The sequence below is a fragment of the Lissotriton helveticus genome, chromosome 2_1 (assembly GCF_964261635.1).
Source record: "Lissotriton helveticus chromosome 2_1, aLisHel1.1, whole genome shotgun sequence".
NCBI lineage: Eukaryota > Metazoa > Chordata > Amphibia > Caudata > Salamandridae > Lissotriton > Lissotriton helveticus.
Genome location: NC_136059.1, coordinates 1,416,489,101 through 1,416,512,813, shown reverse-complemented (window position 1 = coordinate 1,416,512,813; position 23,713 = coordinate 1,416,489,101). Strand labels below are relative to the sequence as shown.

At 43.2% G+C, this 23,713-nt stretch overlaps 1 protein-coding gene across 1 annotated transcript in view; it reads left to right on the top strand.

Moving 5' to 3' along the window:
• Positions 1 to 23,713, top strand: part of LOC144819781 (CIMIP2 protein GA14893-like) — a 219,398-nt gene that overhangs the window by 179,312 nt on the left and 16,373 nt on the right. Inside the window, exons 3-4 of the mRNA XM_078677531.1 lie at positions 7,713 to 7,936; positions 18,795 to 18,984. Of these exons, the coding sequence (XP_078533657.1) occupies positions 7,713 to 7,936; positions 18,795 to 18,984 (414 nt within the window). The remainder of the gene's footprint in view (positions 1 to 7,712; positions 7,937 to 18,794; positions 18,985 to 23,713) is intronic.

Here is a 23,713-nt window from a genome sequence, read left to right as displayed (position 1 = left end):
TGGTACCTGTTAATGATGGAGAGTCAGCCGGTTCTGGGGGGCAATTCTATTCTATGTCTGATGTATCTGTCACCTCAGAGAATGAGATGAGAATGACAGATTGTGTTACTCGGGCGACTGGGCTGAGGATGGTAATTTATCTTTGGAAGACAACATTCTAAGTCTAGATTCTGCAACTAACCAAGATGGTCAAGATACAGTCCGTAAAGTACCTGGATCACTGAAACCGCTTGCAAACGCTAGACCCAGCATGGTTGATCTACCTCAATGGGATACCTCGCCCAGTATGCAGGCCAATCAAGGCGAAGTAGGCGATGAAGCTGAACCAGAAGGCGAGATTACTCATAACTATTTATAAAATCATTATGGCGCATAGGGAGGAGACCAAAGCTGAAGGGCTGCGGACCCAGGGGGCGGTACGTAAGCTGCAGAACACTGTACGTCGCATTGCCAAGTCATGTACAGAGGTAACTACTAGAGTACACGAAGCAGAGGAGCGGATTTCGTCAGTTGAGGACCAACTTTCTGCGCAAAAATCTTCTATAACCACACTACAGAAAACTGGGCAGGACGTAGATGGGAAACTCACTGACTTGTAGAATCGTGCACGTAGAAACAATGTACGCGTCCTAGGCATACCGGAAGGTAGTGAGGGGAACGATACGCGACGGTTCGGGGTGGAACTATTTACAACTGCCTTCCCAAATTTAAAGGATTGGAACTAGGATAAGGAGATTATAAGAGCTCATAGGTTCCCTTTTGTGCAGAAACCAAATTCAGGAGGTGGGGATGAGAAACCAAGAGCAATTCTCATATGTCTCCAGAATTATTTGCTTCGTGAAATTCTCTATGATTTGGCCAGGCCAGCACGGCCTAGGAAAGGCAATGGATGGGACTTTTTCGTGCACCCGGACTTTTGTCAGGTGACTGTACAACAGAGGTGGCGCTTAAGGCAAATGATATCACCTATTCAATCTAAAGGGGGGCAGGTGTTTTTCATTAAACCCTGCCAAATTGAAAGTGATTTATAAAGAGAAAACAACATATTTTTTTTCTGAAATTAAGGCACAGGAGTTTTTGGATATGATGTGATGTGCATTTCGTAAATTGTTTGGGTTAGCTCTCCTGTGCTTTTAGAAACTGTTATTAGTTTTTTTCCTGTAATATTTGATGACATGGCAACAGGAATAAGGTATACGAAGAGAGGCTGACTGTAGTCTGGTGATGGGCTGTAGATAGGGCATAGGGCATAGGGTATAGGTTACGGGACACGGCGGGATTCACTCACTACACGGTCACTTACCATCACTGAGGACATGGTCCTTAAGTCTCCATTGGGTGGGTTCACTGAGGGTGGGGGGTGGTTGGGAAGAGGAATTGGGTGGGGGAGGTGGGAAGGGGTTTGGTGTGTGGGGCAAGGAAAAACAGTAAAAGAATGTTTTGTGCAAATCAAGTTCTAGAGTTCGCCATTTTGTATTATTTTGATGCCGTAGTTATTTTCATAGTGAGCATTGCCTGTTCTGTTCTTTATGCTATATTTTCATTCAGATGTGAAGATGGGTAGATTTACAATATGTTCTTGGAATATTTGCGGTCTTAACGACAAGAGGAAAAGGGGTATAATGGCTCAAATACTGAAAACTATGAGAATTGACGTCTTGTGTATTTTAGAAACCCATATACCGTGGAAGAATAGAAACTGGCTTAAAGAACTAGGATTAGAATTAGCAGGTTGTACTCGACACGGCTCTACTATAAGAGGAGTTGCTAAATTAAAGCGGTATGGGTTGGGGCTATGCAAACGAGTTAAAGAAGACCCGTTGGGGCGATGGGTGATTATGTAATTACGATTGGAGGCCACACCGTTGACTATTTGTTCCATCTATGGCCCCAATTCTGATGGTCTGGAAATGTTGAATCAATTGAGCATTGAATTAGCTTTGTGGCCATCTCCTTTACTCCTATGTGGGGATTTTAACCTACACCTGGATGGGAAATGTGATATCTCTAGTAACTGTCATTACGCTGGTAGGAAAAAAAAATGTGTTTAAGGCCACCAAAGGGATTATCGATGAATTTGGGTTAGTGGACGTAGGATATTTAAAGGGAGGGGGTACCCCTGGGAGCACTTTTTTCTCTGCTCCGCACAAGAAACATTTCCGATTAGACTGCTTCTTTGCTACGGCTCGATTCATTAATACTACTGCAAACATTAGGTTTGAAATTGTCCCTCAACTAATTTCCCACCATAACCCTATAATTCTTGATTTGGATCTTAATCCTAGACAATCTCCGAAGCCTTGGTCTTTTGAACGGAAGCTTCTTTACGACACCCCTTTATACTGAACATATGGGGAAATGGATCCCTGAATTTTTTGAGAATAATCAATGTTCAACATCAATTGAGATTGTGTGGGATGCTTTTAAGTTACTCAATAAATAAGCAGTGGGAAATTAGGAAGGTGGACGAAGCTGAGATGACCAAGTTGCGAGAGATTGAAATTCAGTTAATGATGGCCTGCAGCAGAGGGATGTGCACTGAGCAAATTTCAAAGGACTTAGTTGTACAAAAAGCCAGGATTTATCAGGGCTTTGCCACGAAACTGGCTCAAAAAATTGCAGTTTATAGATCGGAGCTGTATGAGGTGGGGGAAAATTCAGGCAAGCTTTTAGCCAAAAGACTTCGACAGAAGGCGGTATTCGCTAATATAGATAAGATCATGGATGACTCAGGGAAGCTACATGACAATCCATCGGATGTATTGTTTTTTTTCGTGAATTCTATTGCAATTTATATACAGAAGATGTTTCTAGTGATATTGAAAAAAGGGTAATAGATTTAATTGATTCCTTGCCCAATATTACTTTATCATTAGAAGAGTCTGAACTATTGGATTCCCCTATCACGTGGAAGAAATAGAATTATCCCTAATGTCACTAGCATCTGGCAAAGCTGTTGGACCTGATGCTATTCCTCTTGAATTTTTTAGGTTTTTTCGTAACATTCTAAAACAATAATTAATTATACTGTTTACGGAGGCTCAAAAAGGGAAGGCTCCACCCTTGTGGCAAGAATCAGTAATCACAGTTTTTCTTAAAAAAGACAAACCTCCCTTGCTCCCATCCTCATTTCGTCTCCCATATCACTGATTAATGCGGATAGCAAGGTTTACTCCAAGATCTTAGCAACACGTCTTTCTAGAGTCATTACACCACTTGTGTCGAAATTTCAACACAGATTTATTCCTGCACGTGACACAGCGGATCATATCCGCCGTTTGATCACTTTTCTGGATCGGGCTCAGGCAACTCGCTCCACTATTGGTGTAACCCTGTTGAATTCTGAGAAAGCATTCAACAGAGTTGCCTGGGCATATATGTGGGACATTCTAATCAGAAAGGGATTGGGTCCAGGTATTTTATCTGCCTTAAAAACTATGTATCATCTCCCTACGGCATCTATTCGTTTGAATGGTCAAACTTCTTCCCCATTCTCAATCACCCGTGTCACGCGACAAGGGTGTCTGTGCTCCCCGGTACTTTTTGCGTTTTATATCGATCCTTTTGTTAATCGCTTAAATTTGGCTGAAATAATAAAACCAATTCACCTAGCCCATACAAATTATCGAGCCCTAGCTTACGCGGATGACATTGTGGTTGTCACAACAGATATTGAAACTGCGCTACCAGCTATTAATGATTTAGCTGCACAGTTTGGATCCTTCTCTGGGTATAAGTTGAATCTCTCAAAAACTCAGACTCTGTATGTTGGAGACAACCCGCCTATTAATATTCCACTTGTCCCAGAAGTTACTTATCTGGGAATTAAGATCTCACTTCTAGTCTCTAACATCCCTGAATTGAATATTAATCCGGCAGTGGCTAAAATTAATCTGACATTAGAAAGATTAGACCATCTCTACTTATCATTATACGGCAGAGCAACATATTAAAAATGTTCATTCTACCTAAATTGTTATATATGTTTCGTACAATACCCATTGAATTTCCTCTTGCTTGTTTTAAAAATTTAGAAAGGGCAACCTCCAGATTTTTGTGGGGTTACAAACGGCAATGCAAAGCTTACAAAAAAATGATCCTTTCTAAAGAGTGTGGTGGGTGGATTATCCCGTATTTCTTTATTTTATTATGTTGCTGCAACTCTTCAATCTATTAGTCCACTTATAATTGGGGATAAAGCTTGTATCCTTCTTTGCAATACCCCATCAATTTATGAGTTAGTCATGGGCGAAGAGATGAAAGCTTGCTTCTTGAAGGTAATTGAACCTAGTTACTTCAAGAAGACCAAATTTAAGAGTCTGAAAGTGGCATATGCCGTCTGGAAAATAGTGAGGTAGACATTTGGGTATAGCAAAATTAAATATATAAACACCCTTTAAAGCACCTGGTCTACTACCCCATAATTTTTGTGATTTAGTAGCTATTAGATGGGGTACTAAAGGAATTTGTCATTTAGGGGACTTGTTTAAAGAAGGTCACTTAGTTTCTTTTAATGATTTACAGATCAAGTTCGCTTTACCAAAAAATAACTTTTTTAAATACCTGAAAATTCGTAGCTTTTTACAGAACGTAGGATCATCATTAGACCATCAAATGAGTAAAATCCCCCTTATCGAGCATATGACAAAAAAGACATCAATTGGCCTATTTTACTCGTGTTAGATGCAGGAATTTCCGGATGACCTGGAAAATTGCCGAGTAAAATGGGTAAACAAGGTTGGGATACCAGAAATCAATTTTTCTGAATCTATTACGTTAGCCAATCAAGTTCTTATAACTGGGATGATGAGATCACAATATTTTATGTGCATACATGATTTATATTATACCCCTAGTAAGATCTCCAAATGGAGTACGACAACGGGGATTAAATGCAACAGATGTGGCCTACATGCCGCTGATGCGGTACATATGTTTTTTCAATGCCCTAAGCTTGCTGAATTTTTTCATCATATTGAACTTTTTTGGGGGTAATTTTGAGATGTACAATTAGCATAACCGCTGAGATGGTATTGATTGGCTGTAGCTCAGGAACTATGGGTCAGCTAAGACCAAAAGCTACATGTTTCCTTTTTATTTGCATGGCTGTGATACGAGCTTGTATTACAAGAGACTGGATTAATCCTGACCCTCCTTCTTTTTTCAGCTGGAGTGAAATATTATTGTCAATGTACAATTTGGAATTGGCTATCTATAAAACCAAAGGCTTAAAGAGGAGGGTTAAGGGAGTGAAGATATGGGCACCTATTACTGAATGGATCTAGGATTTGGGGATGCTCCAGATATGATTTGTTCTATGATTTGCACTATGATAATGGTGTCTGATGAACTTATCTAGGTGACTGTAATATTGTGAAATATTTGATTTGTATTTACTGTTTTTTCCTTGCATAAAACAATAAATAAAAAATAAAAAAGATATCATTGTCGATACTGTAAAGAGGAAAACTTGGTTAGATGGGGTCTCCTTACCCAAAATTTGAAATGACCAGAAGATAGGATTGGAGCTTGAGATTACTGATGAGGAAGTTAGCAAGGCTATCTCCCAGTCCAAACTAGGGAAGGCCGCTGGCCCAGACGGTTTACCAGGAGAGTTGTACCATCTACTTAAGGAGGATATTATCCCTATTTTGGTGAAAGTCTTTAATAATGTACTCATTAAGGGTGACGATCCTCCCAGTTCATGGAGTGAGGCCACAGTAGTGCTGATCCTTAAACCTGGTAAGGATCTGACTGATTGTGGGTCGTATCGCCCCATTTCACTCCTCAACAGTGATTTAAAAATCTTTGCTACCATCTTGTCAAATAGGTTGGGGGGTGTTGCTGGTACCATTATTCACCCAGATCAAAAGGGTTTCATCAAAGGGCGTAAATTAGCGGATCTTACGTACGATTCGGTCGGTCCTATTGATATGGCATCCACCTTTTCACTTCCGTTGGCCGTTCTAACTCTCGATGCAAACAAAGCCTTTGATAGGGTCAATTGGGCGTACCTGTCTGAGGTTATGTCGAAATTCAATCTAGGAGATAGATTCTGCTGAGCTATTGAACTCTTGTACAAGGCCTCGACTGCCAGACTGTTAGTAAACAGCTCTCTGACAGAGATATTTAAGATCACAAGGGGTACAAAGCAGGGCTGCCCGCTTTCCCCTCTCCTTTTTAATCTTTACATCAAACCATTTGCACAGGTTATTAGGGAAGATCTTAACATCGCTCCCTTCAAATTCGGAGGATGGGAAAAGCGGGTGGACCTATATGCAGATGATATCCTCATTTTGACAGCTGATCCCGACTTAGCTTACCCAACAGTTATCAACCGGCGGTGGAATTTGGTAAGATCTCGGGCTATGAAATAAACGCCAATAAAACTGAAATCATGGCCTGCAATATTCCCAACTCACAACTTAGTATAGGATCCTCTTTGCGTTACTTGGGGATTAGAATTACGCAAGAGGTTGGGAAGATTCCTGAACACAATCTAGATCGCGTGTTCAGGGAGTGTCAAAAGCAGATGAAATCTTGGGCTCTTCTCCCCTTATCCATTCTGGGGAGGATTAATATAGTAAAGATGTCCATCCTGCCTAAACTTACATTTCTCTTTAATTCTATCCCTTTGGTTTTTGATACCAAGCAAATAGAGAAAAGCAAACGGGAACTAAACTCCTTTATCTGGAAATATAAAGCGACCAGACTGGGGTGGAAAAAGCTCAGGAGGAGGAGGCTGGCTGACTTCGCTTTATGAGGTATCTAGGGTGGACTTGGCTAGATCCTGCAGTAAGAAAAAGCTTGCATTTTGGGATCTTCTGGTATGTTGGAAATAGGGTGACCGGGTTTTTTTTCTTTCTTTTTCCCCCCCCGGGTCCTATGATTATGCCTTTTTCCAGCTCCATGGACCAGTCCCTCAGGTCTCTTCGGCAAACAGTATGGTCCGAAAGGTTGAAAACTACCTCGGTGAAGTAAACTCTTCTACCCTCTGTCTCTGGATGTTCCTTCCGCCAGTCATCCAATCGTGTCCTGGTCCGGGTTTACATTCATACAAAGACCCCTGATCTTGTTCAGAAAAGACACGCATGGTGGTCGGCGCTTTTCCTAAGAGGGCTGAGGCAAATGAGGACAAAAAAAAAACAAGAAACCACGGGACTGAATTTTCACATCCACAGCAACAGTACTCTCCTGGAGTACCTGATTGTGTCAGCCTGTTAGTTGTTATGCCATTTGGTGCTATTTACACGTCAACAAATAAATCTGTAAATGTTGGGGTTGTCCTTCCGCTTTTACTAGTCTTTCAATTTTCAATTTGTCAACTGAGGTGAGATAAAGTGGATTTCTTTTGAGTGGATAAAAAAATGAAAGAATAAATAATATAATAAAAACATTGAAAACATTTTAATGATTCACTCCAGGGCAGAAACCCATTAAATGAGATTAACAACTAAAAAAACTAAATTCTAGTAGAATTGTCAGTTTAGAATTTACTGCAGTGGATTTCGGTTAGGTGTAATGCAAGCAATATTTATTTTACCTGTATTTATCCAAATCCCAATCACTAGATTAAACCACTATCACAGCATTATGTATTAGCAAGTATGTGAGGCAGGGCTGAGTTTGCAGCCCACTTTAAATGTTCAATTGGAGCAGTTTATTCAGCCTGTTTAACTACCGTTTTTTGCTTCTGTTTTGTTCTTTTCCAGGATATTTCTACCCAAAGGATGGCAAATATCAAGACACAATGAGATATTACATTTGCGATGGGGACCCTCGAACAACAGAGGCCATCCAAACCATCGAAGCAGTCAAAGAGGAGATGAGAAAGCCACCATCTTGGGATCCTTGCTTACCTGACAGAGACACCATGCTGAAGAGCAACCTATGGTGCTTGCCCCACAAATCAGAGAAAAAAAGAGATTCTATAAAGGTGCCAGATCTTTAAAAGCAATATTTCTGGTTATTAGTGTAAGAACATGAGACAGAATGCCTTGTGGCACAGCCCTGCCAAGCATGCAATGTTTTCTATGCCCATGTTTATAGTTTTTCTGTGCTTCCCCAAAACCTTTACTAGAAGATTTGAGTGTTGAAAGCTCCAGTGAATACAATGGAGCTGCTCAAGGCTAATAATGCCTTGTGTAAGCCTTCTGCTCAAACATTACAACGTTTGTCTTTCTGTTTGTCCCTTTTTAATTTAGAACATTCTACCCTAAGTTGATGCGCTGTTCTAATAACCCGATAGCACTTCTGCTTTCGGCTTTACCGTTTGTTAAAGGCCCTCTTCCTCATTATAGGCCTTAAACTGCAGCTGGGGCCTATTACTCTGGTTCAGGGCTGTAAACAGGCGAAAGCCTGTAACAAGGGAGCAGGCCTTTAACAATCGGTATAACCTGAGACAACAGACAACCACTTCCACTCCAATGAAATGTCGATTCCGCAAAAGAGTTTGTGCATTTGTGCCAAAAAACAGTATGACTCATATGAGTTTTAAAGAAAAAGTTTGTATTAGGTTCTCCAGAGGTCATAATAGTTCAGAAAATGATTTATTGTCCACTTTCTCTAGTTTATGTTATCCAAAATCCTAGTTTCCAAATATTTTCTCTTACTCGTTTCATCACCCTCACGTTATTTCCTCTTGGTTAATGGAGCACCGGCCAACTATAGTTTACTTGCTCAGTAGGTCATTATCTGTTCTTCTCCGGACTACTTATTTTATATCCTGCATGTGATTCACCATTGCGCCAGCTTAATTATAATTACATTTGTCATGTTCACTTCCACGTTGCACACGAAAGAGACGCTGTTCCATCTCCAAATGTTTGCGTGCACCTAAACCTCTCCCGATTGTTCATCCTCTTGGCTATGCCAGAATACTTTTCTCTGCTGAAAACTGTGACAGTACTTCAATCAATCGGCCCTGGGACATTACATACTATCTTCTCCTTCACTAGTCTGGGGGACGCCTCCCTTTGTTACCTGTGCTGCCTGCAGATCTCTTCAGCAATATTGTCAGCATCATTTTCTGTTGATGAATTGTTAAACCATTTTTAGGTTTTGCCTGGGGCACGGAGCTTTAGCTCCGCCCCCAGGAGAAATCTGTAGTCTTCAGTAAGGGACACTTGAATCCGCCCTATCTTTCCATTGGCTAGCTCCATAAATGGAGGCTAGCCATTGGAACAGAGATCTGTCCGTCAAGGCCGGACCAGATTCGGGGGCGTTCCCGAGAATTTTTCGCTCTCCGCCCCTCTGTGCGCTCATCTCGGCGGTGGGCGTGTTGTTTTTTTTTTTTCTGTCAGGGCGTGTTCTCTCATTCCGCCGAAGATGGCGCCAGGGCCCGTCGACTTCTCGTTGCTCCAAGAAGTCCAGGTGAGTGCTCTGCATTTTGATTTGATATCCCGCCCCCCTCCCGCTGTCCGTGTGTGCCCCGTTCCCGCCCCCCCCCCCGTGTTTCCGGCCCGTAAATGCTTCCGCTGCCATTGGGAGAGGGCTCTGTCCGTCAATCTCGGACCAGATTCGGGGGCGTTCCCGAGAATTTTTGGCTTTTGGCTACGTCAGCCGAAAGCCTGTTCTCGGGAACGCCCCCGAATCTGTGCTGGCATTGACGGCACCCGCCCTCATTGCACTCCCTGCCAAGGAGGGAGGAGCAGTGACGGTTACTTGAAAAGCCGTCCCTTTCCGTAAACTGCCCGAAGTGCAATGGTGCGAAAATTAAATAGAAGAGGGAGGAAAAATAAACTGTGCCCATTGTCGTTTTGGGATTCCGCGCAGTTACGTGACTTTCTTTGCAAGAGGCGCGCTCTGGAGTAAGAGCAATAAACGAGTCCAGTACTTTACTCTAATTGGTTGTGTGGGCTACACAAACAGTCCCAGGGCCTATCTCAGCTGATCGTTTCGGAAAAGGGCGGGTTAAACGCAGAGGGTCATTGAGGATAGCTCATTCCTGCTGCTGCTCTCTGTCCAGCTGCTGTTACCACTAATCAGCTTAAACTCCTCTCCCTTTCCAACAGGTAAGAAACTTCACTCTATGCCGATGGACGATGCGCCACAATACCCTGTATTGGGATAAAGCCAGGAACCACATTTTCCTCTGACTCCAAGTTTAGTTACTCACGGCGAACTGCAGCTGCTTCAGTGGAAGGGAGAGGAAAGTGTGTTTCGTGTCAGACAAAAGTGCCCTTTAAGCTTAACTAAAGAGAGTGATGTTTGGGTTGGGGCCACTAAAGGTTCCCCAAAATCGCTTCTAGTCTGGCCCAACTGAATGCGAAAAAAGGCTACTCGAATTAAAAGGCAAAATAAACAAACAGTCAAGCAAGCACTTGCTCAATAGACAATCTTCTTCACAACAGACGAAGGGCGAGGGACTGGTGGGAAGAGTGTAGTGTAAGAGGAGGAGACCGTGTGGGAAGAGTACTAGGGGAGGGAATTGAAGGACGAGAGTGTGCATGAAGAGCAGTGCTTGAAGAATGCCAGGGCATTCCCCGGTAAAGCCAACAATGAACACTGAAGCAGACCCTATGGGGCACTCTACTTCCGTCATTTGCCAGCTGAAAAACACGACCTTCTCGTATGTCACAGGCTAGTGATGCAACTCGATGTCACCACAAGTCACCACACATTCATTTCATTATTGGTACTACTGTGAAGCGCTCTGACACCTTCGGGTAAAGTCCGCGCTATATAAAGTTGCATAAATAAATAGATAAAAACACAGGGACTGAGACAGGCGGCTACGTGTGTTTACCATTGGTGTTCCAGGGCCTAAAGCATTATTTCATGGCAACTGAATAACTAATGTACTGAAACTTTTAAATGCCTCATGGTGTAATTGCTTCTGGTCCTGCGTAAAGGTGCTATGTTTGTGGTAAATCCATGAATATTTGGGACTTGCATTTTTTAGGTTTTGCCTGGAGGGGGCTCGCAGTGTGTGGGGGGGGGCTCTGTGTGGGTGTGTAGGGGGCTCTGTGTGGGTGTGTGGAGGGCTCTGTGTGAGGGGCTCTGTGTGGGTGTGTGGGGGGGCTCTGTGTGGGTGTGTGGGAGGGCTCTGTGTGGGGGGCTCTGTGTGGGTGTGTGGAGGGCTCTGTGTGGGTGTGTGGGGGGGCTCGCAGTGTGTGTGGGGGCTCTGTGTAGCTGTGTGTGGGGAGCTGTGTGTGGGGGGCTCTGTGTGGGGGGCCCTGTGTCTGTGGGGGGAGCTCTGTGTGGAGGGGCTCTGTGTGGGTGTATGTGGGTGGCATTTGCGAGAGATTAAGCTATTGGCATTGTAAATGACAATGCCATTTATTTAGCTGTTGTGCTGTAGCTATCATGGGACAGCGAACGTGATCATTTGTAGCTCGTCCATGTATTTTAGGTAGTGTGAAGTCCTTGCTCCTGTGTTCTACTGGGTGCCACCAACTCGAAGAGTGCCACTGTGTTTTCAAGGTGAAACATCATAATAGAGGCGAAAGTAGAGCTTTACGGCGACAAGTGAAATGCATGTAAAGAATGCCAACATCTATTGCTGACATTTCTGCTTACCGGCATCAGGATATCAATTAGAACTGAAGTTCCATGGGTCTCTTAAACACATGTGGATTCACATTTTAGCCTCTTGCACTCTTACATGTAGGCACATTTTCAGAACAAAGAAAGGGGCGTGGCAGTTATTTTGATGAGGAGAAAAGATAATGGGCCAGAAGGTGTGTGGGGGGGCTCTGTGTGGGTGTGTGTGGAGGGCTCTGTGTGGGTGTGTGTGGGGGGCTTTGTGTGGCTGTGTGTGTGGGGGGCTTTGTGTGGCTGTGTGTGTGGGGGCTCTGTGTGGGTGTGTGTGTGGGGGGGCTCTGTGTGTGTTTGGGGGGCTCTCTGTGGGTGTTTGTGTGTGTCATTTGCGAGAGATAAAGCTAGTGGCATTGTAAATGACAATGCCATTTATTTATGTTAAAAAAACCATAAATAAAAATAATGTCAAGAGCAATGCCAATAGTTCTAACTTTAACAAAGGCAAAACCATTGCATTGTAAATGCTGGTTGTGTAATGCCACTGCTTATGGGATGTGGATGAGATTGTGGGAAAGTGGCATATGTGCTTCATAGTGGCGTGTGCTGCAGTACACCCCGCCCCCTGTTTTACCTTGTCGCACATACCACATCCTGAGCACGCACTAATACCATAGCTTTACAAATGGTAAAGTCCACATTTGTATAGCACACAATCACCCATAAGGGTCTCTAGGCGCTGGGGGCCGTCGGGAAGATTAAGCGAGCTATTGCCCAGAGTCACATGGTGCTGGGCTAACCTGCCGCCGGAGATCGAACCGTGGTCCCCAGAATCCAGCGTCAGTCGCCCTGGCCGCGGCGCCACACCTCTCCCCTATATAATTCCCCTAAATGGGGAATTATATGTATGAATAGCGAGTGATAGAGCTTTGGGGACCCGCGGCAGCGGATGTAATATATGATCACATGTTTTATATCATGGTTGCATACATGCCTAGAGTCACGATTCAGGAGGGATACTCCCGATTTTTGAAGCCAAATGTGTCTATTTTGGTGTCTCCCTCCTCACACTGCTTCTGATTCGATACAAATCAATGAAGAAAATACATTCTCCCGATTATTGTTTTTTTAAGGATACCACTTTTTCTCTTCCAAAATGCTGGAATGTGCGTGGTTTCATTCTTTGCACGTTCGGTGTTTCCTCAATCACAGTGACATGGCCGAACAGGAGGTGATTACATACACGTCGTTTCCTTTAAGGCTTACTTACAGCGACAGAGCAGCAGCTGCTGCTAATAAAAGAAAGTGAAATGACTAAAGTCACACACATCCTTTGCTTACATTAGGCGTCAGCCAGTGTGCGCTGGTTTCTATGTTTTATGTTAATTGGATGCTTTTTTATTTCTGTGCATGTGCAGTTTCAACGAGAGTTTTTTCCTTCGCTTTTTGTTTGCTTAAACGATTGTGCACAAGAAAGAATCATAGTAACAGCTTGTTTATTTTACCTTTTGTATATCCACTGATTAGAGCATCAATCTGTGTATTTAGCAAGCACTTGATTGCGCGTGATGTTTTGTGCAACTACCATTTAGCGCACGCGGACTTAAACAAGGGGCAGTTGCTTTTTAGTTTATGCTTTATCTTGCTATGTTTAGATAAGTTTAATAATGTAAAGATCAAACACGATCAGAATACAATTCCTTGGAGTTCAGCCAAAATGCGAAATCAATGGCATCACAGGTAATGTTTGCCCCTTTTTTGCCTGCTTGTGTGATTGCACATGGAAATCGGCCCTTGTATGTTCACCCGTGCCGACTTTGCGAATTGGAGCCTAAGTTTTTTTTTTTAAGATTGATGACAAAAATTTGCGGCAGAGCGGGGGGGGGGGCAGGACAAGAGGATAGCATTGCAGACAATAGATAGTGGATACTGCGAACTCGGCCAGCTGTATGGAATGCAGTGGCACAGTCATTCGACCAATGACACAGGGCAGGGGAATCACCTCTGTGATAGGGGCAGACGCAGGCACTGTCATTACATTGGCAAATACAGGGATGGTGGAAATACGGGCACTGGCAGAGAAGGGACCCAAACGCAGGCAGATAGCTTAGAATCAGACACTTTCGTCATAGCACAATGATCCCCAACTATCGTATCTGCTCCTTGGCCTCCTGAATCCCTTTAGTGCCCTCTGCATTTGCCCATTTCATAATCTCAGTCTTTTTTTCATTTATTGAGTATCCCAAGATGTACCCAAATGTTTCAGCATGGGTTTCTAACTTTGGAACCAAATACCCAGGATTAGTTGATTGCAAAATGATGTAATCTGCGTACAGTGCGATCTTCAACTCCAAGCCCAGGGCAGTAAATAGTAAAATGGATCTATCCTGGTCAATTTTCTGAGCAAAAGGTTCAATGTGTAATAATAGTGGAGATAAAAGGCATTCCTGCCTGGTCCCACTCAAGATTGAGAAGGACCTGGTTAGACTCACATTAATTAGTATGCTGGCTGTAGGTGATCTATAGAGGCGTTCAATTACATTGATTAATTTACTACTAAGGCCGAAGGCATTTAATGCCACCCAGAGGTACATTCAGCTTAACATATCCAAGGATTTGGCAGTGTCTCGGGTGGCTATTGCATTGAGCTATTAGTGGTTTCTGCTAGTCTAGGTGAATCGCAGAGCTAATAACCGTAGCTAGACCCTTTGCTATAATACCTGTGAAGAACTTATAATTGCAGTTTAATAGGGAGATGGGTCTGTATCAATATGAGATAGATGGGTCTTTCTTAGTTTTTACAATCATTACAATCGTGGCTTGGTGCCATGACGAAGGTATTTCCCAGCCTACATACATTTGGGTAAAAAAAGCTTTCCAGAAAAGGGCCAAGTGGATCTTCAATGTTTTGTACAGCTCTTGAGGGATTCCATCTGGACCCGCTGCCTTTCCATTTTTAAGTTGGCCCATCTATTCTAACTTTTCTCCATCTATGTCTCCCTCCAGATCCAAAACTTTTGAATTCCCCAGTCTTGGCAGATTTATATTGGGCAGCCATTCCCTGATGTTTGGGAGATCAGGTTCTATGGCCTCTGTATAGAGAGCAGTTAGGTGAAGTAACATGATCTCATGTATCTCCTTTAATGCGCGGACCACCTCCCCCTTTACTGGACCTATTTCCCAGCCTATATGGTTTGTAGTTTAATCTAAATTAGTTTTCAGGGATAACATAGCTCTGCTCATTTCCCCAAATTCGAAATGTTGTAACTTGCTGTCTCTCCAGCTTTCCTGTATTCTTTTGTCTACCTCTGTTCTAAATCGACCCTGTGATAATTTCAGCTTGGATCTCAAATTCTGGATTCTCAAGGGAGCGTTTATTGTGGCTTCCCAGCTATATTATTTAAAAGGTTTTTCTCTACACCTCGACTCTTTACATTTCGATTGTAAACTAGCTTTGAAACGATCCCTCTAATAATTTTTTTGTACGCATCCCATACTAAACTGAGATTATTAGAACATACTTTCTCAAAATAGTATTTTGTTTTATCATTAAGTTGACTGATGTTAGTTTCGTCCAAAAGTACTGTTTTATCGAGAGTGTCAAGGTTATGGCAGAGTGGTCCGATAATGTTGGTGGAATGTAGGTCGCAGACTTACCCATCTCGGTTGTGTGTTTGTCAATCAAAATGTAGTCAGTACTTTCATGGTGCCCATATTTGAAACTGATAAAGGTAACGACTTTCTGTACTTTTGCCCTCACCCCATATATCTACTAGGCCCAAGTTATACAACATAATTGCCAGTTGTCTTCTTGATTTCGGTGTTGATGTGTTGCTACATTTAGATGATCTGTCAAGCTCATTGTCCATAGTGATATTAAAGTCCCCACCCCATCCAAAATAGGACCTGGTGAATCTAGGAGGTATGACTCTAGAGTACAAGAAATAAAAGTCTGTTAAAGAACACATCAAGTCGGAGGAACCCAGGACATTACAACCTAAAATACATCGTAATAATAAAATAACTGAAAATATATTATTGAGTAAGGAAGAGAAAACAACCCCATCCCTCTCTCTTCCTCTGAAAATACCCTCCTGAGCCAGGAAGAGTAGAAGTTAGACATATTTAGGAACAATGTACGAAGTGGCAAGAAAAAAAGTATATTTCATGTATTTTTGTGATTCAGCAGCACATTAGAAGGTAAAGGAATTTCTGGGCAGGAAACTCGACAGTCACAGTACTGTATGGCAAAATGACTAGTTATCCACTTCTTTAATCTGCAAAGGAAGAATCTCCAAATTCTAAAAATACAGCATTTGATCACATTTACATGAAAGAGAATCGCAAGGAATTGGAACCCCAAAGTCACCAGTTTTAAAACTGCCAGCCTCTTACACCATCCCAAAAAAGTAAGTCACTGATATAGGGCCAGATGTAGGTGGCCAAATAACGAGCAGTAACGCAGAAATTTGCAGAATTTCAGCGTTACCGACCGGTATTTGGCTGAGAGCAATGTAGGTGAGTTTCAACCTACTTGCAAAATAAGGAATCGCAAAATTGCGGTTCCTTATTCTGCTCTTGCATTTAAGGAATCGGAAATAGCGATTCCTTAAATGCAATGTAAGTAGCTCTAACAAAAGTGCACTTCAGCCTTAAGGAATCGCTAATTACCACCAACTTCAAGTTGGTGGTAAGTAGCGATTTCCTTTAAAAAAACACTTTTTTGCTTTTTTAAAAGTGCCATGTGGCACACATCCATGCCCTTAGGGCATGTATGTGCGCCACATGTGCACACATGCACATTTCAGGGGTGCAACAGGGTGTCCTTTGGACACCCTGGCACCCTTGAAATAGCTCCTGCTATTTGCGATTCTGTAATACCGAATCGCAAATAGTGAATATCTTCCCATTCATTTCTATCGGCCTCCTAGCCCATAGGAGTGAATGGCTAGGTATTCCTTAATAACGAAACTCAATTACCGATTCGTTATTAAGGAATATTAAGGAATCGCTAATATTCTAGCGATTCCTACCTACATTCAATTTAGCGAGTCCTTAATAGCGATCCGGTAAAAATCGTTATTAAGAACTTACTAAATTGAATTTGCCTACATCTGGCCCATTATGTTTTATATAGTTTACTATGGTGCCAATTCACAAAAAAAGAATACCTTTTTTGGTATGCTCACATCTATGATTTTGTAAAGTTAGGTTTTGGGATTAAAAATGCCCTAAATTCCTACGCATGGGAATATAAATGATTGTAGGTTCTATGCCTAAGCCTTAACCCTATGCCAGTGGATTTTCTGCCAGCTAAAAGTGGTCTAAATTACCTTTTTCACTTATTTTCTCCATCTCAAAAGCATGTGTACTTGTGGGGTGGATCACTTTCCCTTACACCCTCAGTAAATAAGGGAGAGCTTTGGGGACTTATTTACAAGCCCTATGCGCTGCAGAAACATCACTTTTTTTTACCTTCCGGCTGCACAAAGCCATATCTACAAGGCCATGAAAAGCCACCATGCGCGGTTTTTCATGGCCTCATAGATATGGTGTAAGGTAAAGCAGTGCAAGTCGCTGCGTTGCCTAACACTGTGTTGGAGAGACGTCCCATGGACATGGTGGTGGGTGTTCTCACTCAACACATATGGTATTAAACACAGTTCTGGATTTACAACACAGTGTAAATCTGGGAATGCGTCAAAACCGTGCGCCTCCCCAGGGGAGGTATAACAGTTATTTTTGTACGGGAAGGTGCCCCTTCCTGCTCAAAAAAATAGTGCTAACAACACAGATACCCTTGCACCATGGTGCAAGTGTGCCTGCGTTGGCGCTAGGCACCAATTTATGCGCCGGCATTGGTAGAAAGGACAATTATGCGCCATATTTCAGGAATACGGCACATCCCTGCCCTTTTGATTTGGCGTAGGGCAGCACTGCAAAAAGACTTGCGGCGCTGCAATATGCAAAATCTTTGTAAATTAGACCAATTTTCACTTAGTACAGTCTTTCTGCGTCACTATTGTTAAATGAGCTGATTTTATAGAAAATCCATTAGGAGGACTTTCAAATACCAGCAAAAATATGTTTTCCCGGCTGTTAATCACCCTGTCAGTAAACTTTTACTTGCTGCTTGGAACACCTGTGTTTCCATCCTTAAACTTAAACATACTAGTGCAGAAAATCCTCCAAACTTGCAAACTGTCTGATCTAAATGTCCAAAAATCCTGATGATGTGAATTATAATCTAACATCATGCCAACAGGTGGCACGTTTTGTGCATCTCAGTTGAACCAAAGTGTGCAGAGAATTGTATGAATCAGACCATATTCTACAGTCTAGTCTTAATATAACTCTGCAGGATTTTCTCCCCAGCAAAGCTGAAGCTTAAAAATGTAACATATGTTGAGCATTTTTAAATCACTTTGACGTCCAAAAATTGATATGTAGTTCACCACTGTATTAGAATGCTTCTGTAAAAAATCCAAATACACTCTGTTCCAATTACATTGCTCTGTGATCAAGGTAAAGTGCACTTTATATGATGTACTCGGCCTACGGAGCATTACATATCAGTAATTAAAATGTTTTGGCTCTCTCCTATTTTCTTAAAGACTAAGAATGTCACACCAGTAAGAGTTAGAGATGTTGGAAAGTACAGCACATATTATGATCAGACCAATGCCCAAAGAAAGATTGAGCTAGTTCAAATGAGACCTCATATAGTAGATTAGGTGAGCCCAACATATGTCCAAAGGAGCTGAACGCGGGTCAAAATTTAAGGATCGTTACTGACTTTGTAAATAACTTCCATTTAAATTCAGTTCAGGTACATTTGTTTTATGTGGTTATCCTGTACGTTTGTGATGGATCTGGCCCTCTTGTGTTGGACATCTGTGCAGTACATGCTCTGGTCTGAAAGGTACTATGTTAATTAAGGCTGGACATTTTGGTTTGATGCAATGCTTCTTGACATCATGACACTGCTTTAAATCTTTGCAAATAATGTACCAACCTTATTATCACATGTAAGTTGATGACTGGGTTCATACTCTTAAACCCTACCACGCAACACCATATTTCGCACCTCACAATCATAAAGTCATGCCACAATATCCATAGTAGCGAGGCATAGATTCGTACAATGATGTGCATCTCTTTCCATGGCCAAAATGAAGCCAATGGAAGCTAGGAGTTGTGGTGAACTCTAAGTAAAATGGCGGATAAGAGTTATCTTATATGTGGTATGCGCACAGTTAAATCTAGTGTGGTTATCATCAATAACGGTTCACTTTTGCCCATTTGTTTTCTTCCAGTGCCCAGCAAGTGCTCGTACCTTCCCTAGAGCTCGTTCTCCTCAAAGGGCACCCTTGAAAGTCACCCAGCAAGATAAACCTGTGAAAGCACGGACAACAACCTGTGGTACACAGGACAGCAAGAGACAAGGGAAAATTATATATTGGAGCAACTGTGGGCTTCTGCCAAATTATGCTGGTTACGCCCCAGGTATGACTCTTGCGATTAACTTTCATTCTTTAATATCCAAAGCTATTTTATTTTTGCCCAAGAAGGTAGGGAGAAGTGTGGTCTTGTTTTGACAGGTTACCGATTTATCTTTCCACTGTGATGCGTTCATGTTTGAGTTATTGGGATATTGAGTTAAGTGGTCTGTGGCGAGTAGGTTTTTAATCTCAGCATACACACCTTTGGTGACCTTTTTAACAATAAAGGCAAGGAAGGCTTCACTCGTGTACATATGACATACACAAAGGGAGACTTACTTAAAAACAGGAACTTGAAGCTCTTGGAAGCACTTGGAGTTTATTAGGTTTTGAGAACACTAGCAATCTCACACTATCCAAAAAAAGCACATACATTGCTATAGTAACTTTACAGAAAAGAGCAGAGAACATTGCTGAAACCAATATGTACTGCTTTGCTACCTGCAGAATATCTTGCAGCTGATGCCTGACATCTAAGACCATTCCATTCTGCTAGTCATGGTCAAGAGGGGGCTGCAAGGGCAACACACACTCCCAAGCAATAGCTGAAATCATCTCATGGCCATCAATACATCTCAGTTAAAGAAATAAAATATACCAAGAGCTGAGGATGTACTCAAGTATCTGGACCAGGGCCGGACTGGCTACCGGGCTGATTTCGTTGATGGGGACCTGCGTGTGCTGAACAAAATTCGTTTTGCTTTGTTTATTTCGAAGCACAAGTAGGTCTCCATCAACGAAATCAGCCCCCACCGCAGTGACATCAGCCTCCAGCTTGGCAGCATGCCAAAACGCCCGGTAGCCAGTCCGGCCATGATCTAGACCTGTAAGGATTGCCTCTTTGCTGCTGCTCTTTAACATATATCTAAGACATTGTGGCTGATGGCATAGGTTTCATGGTAATGTCAGAAATTCACTACAATGGTTCAAAATCTATGTCAACTATAATCCAAATACTTACATACTGAAAAAGGGCAGTGTCTGTGGAGGTAAAGGATACAGTCCTGACAGTAGAGGAAGGAGTAGAACAGCATTGCTACTGGGATCACTGACTACCTCTGTAAGCACTAAGAACAAGAGCAAAGGTGTCCCCTCAGCTGAGTGGCAGCAGAGGCTTTGAGTAGAGTGAACTGTTGCGACGGGGCAAGGGCACCACCACTGAGTCCCCTGGAGGAGGCGGCTTTGACACAGCAGGAGACTGCTTGATGCATTTGCAGAGGATGATCTCTCCCCACCTCTGAAAGCAGAATGCTTAATGGAAGAGCCTAGAACAGCCAGGACAACCAGTAGGCAGCAGGTAGGAGCCAGTAAGGGCAACAGATAGAAGGGTACAGACAGTGTAGTTGGGCACACAGGGATTGCCGGGGCACAGGGTGAAGAAGAGCATACAGGGGAGGGTCCACATGAGATGGCCCATTAAGGTGAGCGAACACTGGAGTATGCACGATTGGCCTTGGGACATAACTGAGGAGACAGTGGAAAAAGTGGTAAACAGGAGAACCTCCATTTTTACTTGTGATTGGCAGGAAGGTAATGGCGAGACAGGTGCTGGGTGTGTTAAGAATAACAATCCTATAACCAAATGTGTGACATCTGAGATATTCTACTCCTATATTGACTAAGCGGAATTAATTCATAATTTTGTGTCATCTTCACTGATGATAAATGTCAGGATGGAAGAGGCCTAACCCACATAGGTGGCATGCTTCATCGTCGTGATCTGCTCCATGCTAGGAGGGTGGTGCAATGCCCAGCGGAAGCCTCTTGTCGGGGCAATTTGGTGGAGATATGTTTTATGCTCAGTTTCAGTGCAATGAAGGAGGTAGTGGGTTGCGAAGGAATACGTTAAAATTGCCTGTAGAAAACACTAAGCTTAATCTTTAATAAATCATGTAGTGTTCTACGACAACGCTAAAAACAAACGGACCAATTGAATCTTAGTTACTGTCTGATCCACACATGGTCTGTACGCCCATCTGCCTTTGAAAGTCACTTGGCATTTCTTCAGAGCCAGCACAAAAAAATGCACTGCTATCTAGATTTGAGGAAAGTTCATATAATTTGCCTCAAAAAATGTACTCCTAAATAAAATGTATGTTTCACCCAAGGTTAGTCTCAGGAGTTTGTGGAATTTATGAGATCTTATTATCGTGTACCTGCGGGAGCAAGAGACAAAACAACATTTATATTTAGGCATAATCATACAAACATTATTGTGGCACATAGGCTGATTGTCGTTACACCAGGACCAACTGTGCCAAGCCCTAAAGTGTCAACTAAGTCATAGGCTTGTTTCATGCAATTACAGAGTTAGCACTGCAAATTGTGTTATATCTACTTATCTATGAACTGATACCTAATGTGAATCATAGATCTCTAGATATAGCGCTTTTAAATGGGTTTTACTCTTCCTGTGACCCTATATGGCCCCCATGTAATGCAAGAACACTGCACCCGTTCATTGACCGGAAACAGGTATAGTAGCACAATAAAAAGGAAAATACGGTAGCATATTATTCTGCTTACTGATATGTCATTGTTTCCTCGCGGTCAGCGCCTACCCCTGGTTCTCTCTCCCAAAGATAGCGGTGGTGCCAGGGTTCCCGTCTTTTGTAGGGTAAATGCCGAGTCGCTCACTCTCCTTCAGCTGAGGACAATGATGCGCCCATGGGGACATGCGTGTGCGTCCATTAAAGCAACCTGCTTCCCACGTGGCGGCCATCTTTAAATACATTCTATTAGAAATGCGTTACCAAGTGTATGCAATTTAACAAGTCTGATATTAAATTAAGGATGGTCTATCTCATGAAAAAAAAATTGTTCTTATTTTATGTTATATTAACGATTACAAAAGAGGTTCTATATTGTACTGTAGTCCAATGAGGCCACTTCAATCAGGAGCAAGTTAGTTTACCATTAACACAAACCTTTGGCTTTGTTAAACACGATATTTATGTCCTCACAACTAGCTAACGCTGCTTAACTGTCCCTTCACCTCCACTCAACAGCTCTATACCCACAGCCTGCCCCCCTTTTTACTTAACATTTGACAATTCAGCTTTTCCCATATTGTCTTCCAGTGCATATACCCTCCTGTCTCAACCCAATCAAGTCCGGTGACATTATACACACCTTACAATACTTCCAAGCTTTATTCCTCTCCAAATCCAACTATCCAAGTTGTCACATTCAGAGTAAGATGCCGACTACTTCCACTGTGAAGGGGCAGAACAGCAAAATGCTTGTCTTCTGACTGGGCACCCACCCTTCCCAGCCACTTCCCTCATGGCAGCCCTGGTCAGTCAAAACACTGCAGCTAGATGTACAATCATATCCACACGGAAAGTGTGATCAGATTGCTGGGATGGGAAACGGTCCTGGACGCCACTGGTAGCTGCAAAGTACAGGTGTCCTGTACTAAGGGAGAGTTAAAAGCTCTGAAACTCTCTCATTATGCCTCTCGGCAGCTAAACATTCTGAACATGTTCATTCAAAATATGTTCAATTTTAATCATGATTTTAGCGTCAGACAATGTGGTAGCGCTCTAGTGTTCCTTTAGCAGAACAGGAACCACGTCACAGGATGTGGTAGGCGGGGTCATTGTTCTCTGGCGCGAGAGCTAGAGGAAGCCAGCCCCGGCGCTCCGGCATTTAATAAATAAGTTTAACACCTAACGCGGTGTCCTAGCATCTTTACAATGGCGACGAGGATGGGATAACTAATACCCGAACGCACGTGACCCCTGCGATTGCACGCATCTTGCGTGAGATACGAAAAACGGACACGGAGCGCGGCAGAGGAGCCGGCAAGGCAGCAAAGAGCGTGGAAAGAGCGCCAAAAACGCCCGAAAACGCACACAAGCCAGAAGGGGGCCCCACACAGTCACCAGAGCCCAGGAAAGGCCACAGCCCGAAGAAACTATATCCCGAGGGGGTAGTGTGCACTGCGAGGCTGCAGACGTCACCACGAGGATCCACTAAGTACCTGGCCAACATCACGGTAAGCCCTCGAAGTGCCTCAGCACCAGAGAGAAGAGGCGCACGCTGGCGGAGACCGCAGGCCCATCGAGTAAGAAGGTGGGAGGCAGCTCACGAGCCACAACTCTCACCACAGAGAGTGGACTGGGAGAGGACAGCGAGGGAGAGCACAGAGAGGACGAGGGAGGAGAGCAAGACGCCCCAGGGAGTCCGTCCAGGCAAACAGTCACTGTACCAAAGCCCAGGAGGAACGCCCCAGCCATGGCGAGCCAGAGCACATCCCTCACCCAACTGGTTCCATTCCTCACGAAAAGCGGAGAACCGGAAAGGAAATGGGAAGACTGGAAGAGGTACTTCCTTAACTATCTGGAGGCGCTAGAAGAAGAAGGCGACACCCCATTCTCGAGTAAGAGGAAAAAGAAGATTCTGCTCCACAACTTGGGTCCAGAAGGGCTCAGGATCTACGACACGATTGTGAAAGGAGAAAGAGCCGCAACGGACACGGAGGTATTTGATCATGCCATCGAAGACTTGGACGCACATTACAGGCCTGTGGTGTGCGTCGCCATTGACAGATTTAACTTCTTTCAGAGGAAGCAGAAGAGCGGAGAGTCAGTGGATGAATATGTTGTAGCGCTGAGAAAGCTAGCTGTCACGTGCAGATTTGGAGGACTGCTGGATGAATTCATCAGGGACCAAATTATCATGCATACCTCTAGTGCCCACATACAGGAGAAATTGTGGGTGAACGGCGA